Source organism: Ischnura elegans, chromosome 1 (assembly GCF_921293095.1).
Source record: "Ischnura elegans chromosome 1, ioIscEleg1.1, whole genome shotgun sequence".
Lineage (NCBI taxonomy): Eukaryota > Metazoa > Arthropoda > Insecta > Odonata > Coenagrionidae > Ischnura > Ischnura elegans.
This window is the reverse complement of record NC_060246.1, coordinates 107,622,006-107,630,038: the sequence shown is the minus strand read 5'-3', so window position 1 is coordinate 107,630,038 and position 8,033 is coordinate 107,622,006. Positions and strand designations below refer to the sequence as shown.

The 8,033-nt window shown below is 34.9% G+C and overlaps 1 protein-coding gene across 5 annotated transcripts; it reads right to left on the bottom strand.

Moving 5' to 3' along the window:
* Positions 1 to 1,064: 1,064 nt before the first annotated feature.
* LOC124167838 (nudix hydrolase 8) lies at positions 1,065 to 6,659 on the bottom strand. 5 transcript variants are annotated; one of them, XM_046545890.1, is made up of 6 exons: positions 6,503 to 6,659; positions 5,910 to 6,081; positions 5,666 to 5,757; positions 3,645 to 3,858; positions 3,258 to 3,463; positions 1,065 to 2,021 (listed from the first exon to the last, which is right to left on the bottom strand). In XM_046545890.1, the coding sequence occupies exons 2-6, from the start codon at positions 6,034 to 6,036 to the stop codon at positions 1,797 to 1,799; spliced, it is 864 nt and encodes a 287-aa protein (XP_046401846.1). In that variant the 5' UTR covers positions 6,037 to 6,081; positions 6,503 to 6,659; the 3' UTR covers positions 1,065 to 1,796. The 5 variants fall into 5 exon arrangements, with proteins under 5 accessions (XP_046401846.1, XP_046401862.1, XP_046401853.1 ...); XM_046545906.1 differs by having other exon boundaries at positions 5,910 to 6,073; XM_046545897.1 differs by having other exon boundaries at positions 6,510 to 6,659.
* Between the last annotated feature and the right edge of the window lie 1,374 nt (positions 6,660 to 8,033).

Below are 8,033 nucleotides of genomic sequence, written 5' to 3'. Positions count from 1 at the left end.
TGATTTGCCCACCTAAATGTTCAGTACCCGGCAGCCCAAAAACTTGAATTCCCTCTGGAGTTATGAGAGGGGTTGAGATTCACCTGGCAGAAAATGAAGCTGGGAGCTATTTAAAAACTAGAACCTTTGAACTTGTTGCCCAAAATATGTACTCTATTTCAAATTATGGTATTTATTCTGTAGGTACCGTATAGAAAAAATATATAATTGTTATCACTTGTAAATAAAATGCATTGCTTACCAATGTATCCCCAAATACACCATTAATGGTGTATTTGGGGAAGTAGTAGTCAACTCCTTTTTAGTTAGTAGTAGTTTAGAAGTAGTTTACTCCTTCAATGTCTTCCTATTTTCGCTTACAATTTCAAGAAATCCTATCTTCCTCATCTTCATCTTTCTCTCTCGATTCAAATCTCACAACCACCTCTTGAGCATTTGGGTGAATCATGTCCCTCATTCCTACAAAATACAGGGCTTAATTTCATATAAATCATTTCTGGTGTCGATGGCCAAAGCTGAAAATATTGTCTAACATTGGTTTTGATATCCTGTGTGCTCAGATTCTTTTCATTTTTTATTCAGATATTGCTCTCCAATTTAAAAAAAATTAGCTTCCAACTAATTGAAAGGCAAGTTGGACTACATAAGCCCTGTATTTTGTAGGAATGAGGGACATGATTCACCCAAATGCTCAAGAGGTGGTTGTGAGATTTGAATCGAGAGAGTAAGATGAAGAAGGAAGGATTTCTTGAAATTGTAGGCGATAATAAGAAGACATTGAAGGGGTACACTACTACTAAAAGCATCACTTCAGATCATCACAATGTCTCATTTCATGACTAACCTTAGTGATGGTGCACTTGACATTTTCAATACATTGTGAGGTAAGACTGAATTTTTGTAGAGAGACATTGCTCATTTTTGGGTTGAAGTTGAGAAAAATGTTTTCTTCAAAACTTAAACTTACTTCAACCTAAAAGAAAGCTGTATAATATGTAAATTTAAAAAAAAGTTTATGAGCTTAGATCCCAGTACATTTACATGAAATCAATACTCAACTGCAATTATAATTTCAACGTAAATTTTTATTTCCGGTATTTCATGTAGCCAAGGGATCATTATTGAATCCCCTTTGATAGGTCCAAAATCAATAATAACAATTGGTTTAAGAAAACAAGTGAATGTTTACTTCATCTTATTGATCAAAATAAGTCAGCCAGCTACTATTTCCATCAACCAGCTCTAACTTGTAAAAAGTACAAGCAAAGATGTGAATATAAATAAAATAGATGGGTAGACACATGAAAATTTTTGAAGGAAAAACTTATTTTTCAAAATGGTATAACAACATTCATTTAATAATTTCTACCAAATCCCATTGGTACTAAAAAGAATATATACAGGTAGCCCACAATCAAAATGGAGATTCAAGTATATACACAGTTATAGCTCTGCCATAAATGAGACTAATGATATTGATGAACAGTGAAAATGAAAACTCCATTATCACAAGTTCAAGGTGAATTGAAGCAAAACGATGAATGCTTCATACTGTGTCGTTGGTTCCAAAAGGGACCAAGGCATTTAATATTTAGGTAACATATAGAATAAAATATTAACATAAGCATCAAGTTACAAACTGAAAGTGTATGTAAGTTCATTAATAAAACTTGAAGCCTAACCCAGCCCAAACTATTTCATCAAGAAGATCGACGAAATCAAACTATTGAATTAAGAAGTATGATTCAATCAATGGACGATGCCACAGAATGAGTTAGTGCTATTATTGAATTAGGCTATGCATTCTGCTGTTCAGTAGTAATTTCCTCAGTATGCAAGCCAACTGCACCAGGATTGTTTGAAGACAGTGATGCACTGTACACACTTTGAGGTCGTTTCATGGTTGGATGAAGATTCCTCTCACATAATATTTTCAACCCATTACTTTTGTACGACAAGTATTTTCTCACAAAGTCTCTATTTGTTGAGTGAACATGGGGATGATGGAGAAAGTCCGTTACCTAAAAGGGATAACAAGGTAGGGGATAACAAAAATGATGGAACAAGAAGATACACGCACATTGGAACAACATTCACTCTAATAAAAATATGTGAAGGGCTTACAGACAGCACCAATTAACTGCTAGTTTAGTAATAAAGATAACTATATGATTGTAGGTGGTTACATTAATTGTGTCATATAAAAATTATTAAATTTTTTGTTGTTGTTGAAATTTTTTGTTGAAAGTTGAAAATATTAAGCCATGCTCATGTAAATAAAAATTATATGAGAACCAAAAACCTGCTTGACCAAGTTGACCAATTAACAAAATACCTTTTTTTAAATTCTTTGAACTAAAATTTTTTTGATACATGAACATAATAGGTAGGTAGCCCTTTTTTAGGGCTTGGACATAAGTCTTCCCTAGCATCTGAGGTTTTACCAGATGCTTCTTTTCTAGTGCCGTGCTATCTTTGTCTGAGATAGAACAGATATTATAAATTCCTGGAAATGATACCTTAACACTAGAACCGGTGAACTTTCCAACCCTACCAAAACAGCGGAATGGGACTTTTTTGTCCCATTGACAAAATACGTTGATTCTGTCATGTTTAAGTATAATTGACGGTTTTTTTGTGGTTTGTGTGAACAAAAATTGTATTTATGTAATGTTTAAAACGTTTTATTAAGTATAACTAGGAATACAGTAAACTTATTTTGAAGTGTTGGTTGCAAGCTCAGACCTGCAGACGCGCCGGGCAGAGGTGACGCGGCCGGCGCTGCGTGAGTAGGCGACCAGTGCAGTGCACAGATTATTCCCTTCTGCGCTTCTAATTAGCAGAATAACGGTATCTGTGCATTGAACCCCTTTGTAATAAACTGTTGTTATGCTAAATACAAAATAAGTGTACAAAAAAAACTGAAATTGTATGTTTTCCCAATATGGGACAAAAAAGTCCCATCCTGCGGTTCTAGGTAAATCGTCGTTTTTCTCGCGAACCAAACATTGTACAATATTTTCGATATGACCATTCGAAAGAGCATAAAAAATGAGTAAAATTTAGTAAATTTCAAAGGGATCAAACCACTAGTACATGAATGGCAAACATTTGCAAAGGGTGATGGGACAAATCAGTCCCGTCCACGGTTCTAGTGTTAATACATGCATGACATGGGCAACACAGGTAAATTACATTAAACTATTAAGGCTTCGGGGTAAGTGAGAAGTTTGGAAAATACAATAAAAGGTACTCACACTTATCCATTCGCAAGATGCTATTTCGTGATCACACTTCGTTATTTCTTCCGATAGTGGGATGAGACTTAAGATGAAGTAGATATCAGAACAACCAAATTGAATTCCAGCTAATGAATGTCTATATGCAACCACAGTATCAAATTCAGTCTTAACTGATGTTTCTTCTTCCACCTCCCTTATAGCCGCATCAACAATGTCTTCCCCTAAAATAGAAATTAAGAAGAAACCATTTCATTAACCTACATTAGGTAGCAGCAGTTTAGTCACGAAACAAAAATAAAAGCTTTAAAAAAAAATTTGAACAATGATATTGTATCAGATTAGGGCCAATCACAAACTTAAATCCAAGGAGCAATGCAATAACAAATAAGTACTTATAATTACCAGGCTCAACATATCCTCCAGGTAACTTCAAATTTGGCCTCTCAAAATATTTCTCACGCACCGCCAGAAGTTCATTTCTAGCATTCACAACAATTGCCCCCACGCCAACCATTGTGTGAGCATAACGTGGTATGTTACAGATATCCCCTTTTTCTGGCAGCCATTTGCACATCATTACATAGTCTGACTTTGCATGATGGAATTCAAAGCCATTCTGAAATATAAAACATGATAGAATGGATGACTCTTATGAATGCATGCACAAAATATCAGAGAATTCATACAAAATCGTTGTTGAAAATTCTCAAGGAGGACACATTCCAGGAAGTACGCCCAATTAAGTATCTTCTCTGACTGGTAGGAGATGACATGCACCAGTTCTCATCATTGGATTATTGAATCAAATGCAATAATTTTTCCCCAAAGTAAGTTGCACAGATACTTTAAAAGATCAAATTACCTGTAGACAACACAATAAGATACCACAAGGATGTCCAGAAAATAAAGACATACAGTAAAGGAACATTTATAGTGATGAATATAGCTGTAACTCAATTCTTGCAGCTCACTTTCAGACTTCTGACATCATGACATGCATTTTGCACATGCGCGCATAAGATTTCATGCTGCGCTCACGCATTAATGAAGAGGTACAAAATTTTCTTAAGTGATTATATAATCATTTAATCAACATAAAACTCATAAATTTTGCATGCAATTGATGCATCTAGGGCTACAGTTATTTTGCACAGCACTCAATCCTAAATGTGTCCATGGAGAAGGGATATCCCACTGGTATTCAGGGTTTTTCTGAAAGATCAGCCCATTAGTTGGTTGTTGTGGTGAATAAATGCATACACCATCACTGTGTTGAAGTGTTAAGTGAATTCCTGAAGGATTTCCCATTAGCATTGATCTTTTTTTCCAAAATGAAACATTGGAAAAATGTTCTCTTTCTTACAGTAAAAAATATTCCAGCATTTATAGGCATCCTGAAAATCTACCAGGTGGAAGGGAATACTAACAAGGAGGAAAAAGAACAGCAAAGCATCACTTGTTTTCAATTTGAAAAGAACTAAGAGATGTTCACACCATAAGACATGTAACAATAACTACCTCCAATATCTCTATAATAATCTTTATTACCCATCAAGTGTTTTCCATTGTTTTAAATCCAATAATCAGCTCTCTTTGATCATAATTATAACATAATATTTAATTTGTTTTTATCCCCCATGTTGCATCACTTGGGAAGGAGAACCACTCTGAATACCAAGTATTTTACGTTATGGGTTACATTTACAGTCATTCAGAACTTCAATTAAGAAAAGATTGAAAACTGAGTGAGAGTGCACAGAATGTCAATTAATTACTTTTTGCTTGCTTGTGAAACACTTAAACGAAATTCATTTTGGTGACTACATATTTATTTCGAGACCACAAGACTTTGTGTTACCTCAGCATTTTGATACACAAAGAAGTAATTGTCAACTTTTAAAAAATTTCCTTAAGAAGTTTCCATTTGCTTTCCGAATGACCCAAATGGAATCCATTGAAAAAATAAAGCTGAGCAACATTCGCAAACAGACCTATACCTTTTTTGAGTCTGGGAAGTACCTTTTGAAACCAAATGAAAAGAGTAAAATAAAAGAAATACTTAATCTGAAAAATGTATTCTTTCAAGATATTTTGAACACTTAACTACCAACTTGGAAGTAGCGCTTTTACTTCAACTCAAGATTATAAAATTACTTATATATGAATGTTTTACGTGGTCTAAACATATATACTCCATCCATTGCATCATATATACAAATTTATTTGTTTTGAATGTGTCATCATGTTTTAAATATGCATTTTTAGGCCATAAAAACCGAATTAAAATTTAGTATATCAGATTTTTTTAGCAGAGTTATCATGAAATTGTACACAAATGTTTCCTTTCTCACTACCTCTCCTTCAAGTATCACTCTCACCGCAGTATAAATACATACTAGTCAACAACAAGATTTAGATATTACCTGTGCCAGAATAGGAACCCACTCAGCATCATTGAGAAAGACTTTAAACCAAACCCCTCTCACTGAATTCTCTTTCCATTCACTTAAAGACTCTGTAAAGGTCAAAAGCTTCATTAATATGATCAATTAAAAAGTTAACAACTACAAAAAAGCAAATGCTTGATTTTGAACAGCAAAATCGTAAAAACAACTTGAAAACGAGGAAAATAGGTGTACTTATTATTAGTAAGGTGATTATGCAAACCAGTAAGTGTTGACGAAAAGTTAGAGGTAGGGCATGGCTCTTCAATTGATGATACTGTTATACCATGATAACGGTCTTTTGAGCCCTTAAAAATTCTTCTTAAATTGTATTCTGGCTCACCACTCATTTTACAAAATGCTCTTCTAGATGTTTTCCAAAAATACCTGTGCTCCTACAACGAAATACCGTTATGTTGCTTGTTACCTCTAAAACTAACTTTATAGAGAAAAATATACTCACAAAAGCGATCACTTTCAGGGATGATAGTTTAAGTAAAGTGGACAAAATTAGAGGCAAAGACTTAAACATATCTTGAAGACACACATGTGTGTGCGAAACGCTATTACAAAAACTGGAAATTGCAGCATATTCTTATACAGGCGTAAGTGCGAATATCCGTAATAATGCCATCAAAATCGTGATAGCTAAGATACAACGACCTAATATTCCTAAGAATCACGGAATACGCCAGTCACAGTTCGCACAGTTATGAAATCGCGTATTTCCGTGTGAATCAAATTAATGTCAGCATAGCAAACAGATCACAAATAAACACCACCAAAATATATTCGCTTGCATTGAATTGTTTTCACCTGTTACCTATGGTGCGATCTCTAACGATCTTCGTGGAAACCAAAATTTTGCTGTAAAAAAATAATATAGTAGAACATACGATTGCAGCATGACTATTCGACTTAGCAGCAGACGACTTTTCACATCATTCACATTCAAGAGATAAACAAAGCCAAAAGCGCCCTTTGAAAACAAAGAATAACGAAATTCATCAGAAGGTGGCGCTATTTTCAACTAGCGTGAAACATCTTCGCAGGCCCGCTTCATGCAATATGCCATTACTCGAGTAGAAGGTAAGGGAATATACAGATCTAAAACTAAAAATTGCTGGAATAAAATGATAGGTTAAGAAAGCTTTATTTACCCACTACTGCCAAAGCGGGTTGTTAATGACTCATCTCTTAATAAAGTGTAGATAATGCAGTAGAGTATACAGCGCAGTTACGAAGTATTCTCCACGAAGTTTCGGGGAATGTTTTCTGCATGACGAAACCAGCCGCTGCTTATTTGGGTGCTTCAGTATGAAATGGTATCGCTCTACGATCAACATGGAACCTCAGACCCATACCTCTTCACAAAACATGCAAGTATTTTTCGGTTTAAAGCGCATTTATTGATTACGAATATATCTGTATTTTTATGGTCCTAAAATTACAAGTGACATCATAAAGTATTTGCTTGACGCTATGGCTCTCCATCAATTGATTTTAGAATTGAAAGTGAATTATGGGCCGTAAACGATTGGGACTTAAACCCATTGGGCGCTTCCCTTCAAAAGAGTTATTATCATGAATATCAAGCTTATATATTAATGTCAACCATGCTCATTCGCCACTTTCGATTACTATAGATCATCTTAAATTCGCTTTATAATAAACTAAAATAATAAATATAATTTAATTTTGATTATCAATAGGGAACTTGCATATATTTCAGATAAAATCAAGAACCCCAAAATTATATAAAAATATGTGTTTTCATGCCACGGTTAAAGTTTTTTATTATTTTATGACGTGGTTTGCGATATTTAATGCATCAAAGTTCACGAGAATTTTCAAATACAAGTGAAAATCGAAAACGCCCGATGATTGGCTGGTAGAAAAGTGACGTCATAATCCAGTACGAAGAGGCACGGCGGCACGGCCATAGTAGAGGTTGCATACTTGAATACAAGCGACGGCGTGGTTATGATTCATTTCTTGAGGTGCAGACACGTATCGCAGTTGTTCATTGTGACTTCAGGGATATTATTAGATCTATTTTTTCTTCATTGAAACCGATAGATTGCGGAAAGATGAAGGAATATGGCTATTCTTCGGCTCATCCTAGCAAGCTTCCTGTTACCGATTCTATCATGATACCAGGGTATTTTTGTGAAACTGTGGACTTCGTCGGCGCCGAAAGTCGATGCCGAGAAATGGAGAGGTAGCTGATGTGCATCTGAAATGTTTTATAGTTCATAACAAAGTGAGACTTGCATGTAATATTGGCGAAAGCGTATACTCATGTGAAATGGGTATTCTTTTGGCAGTCCGGTAGAGAGCCTTGTGG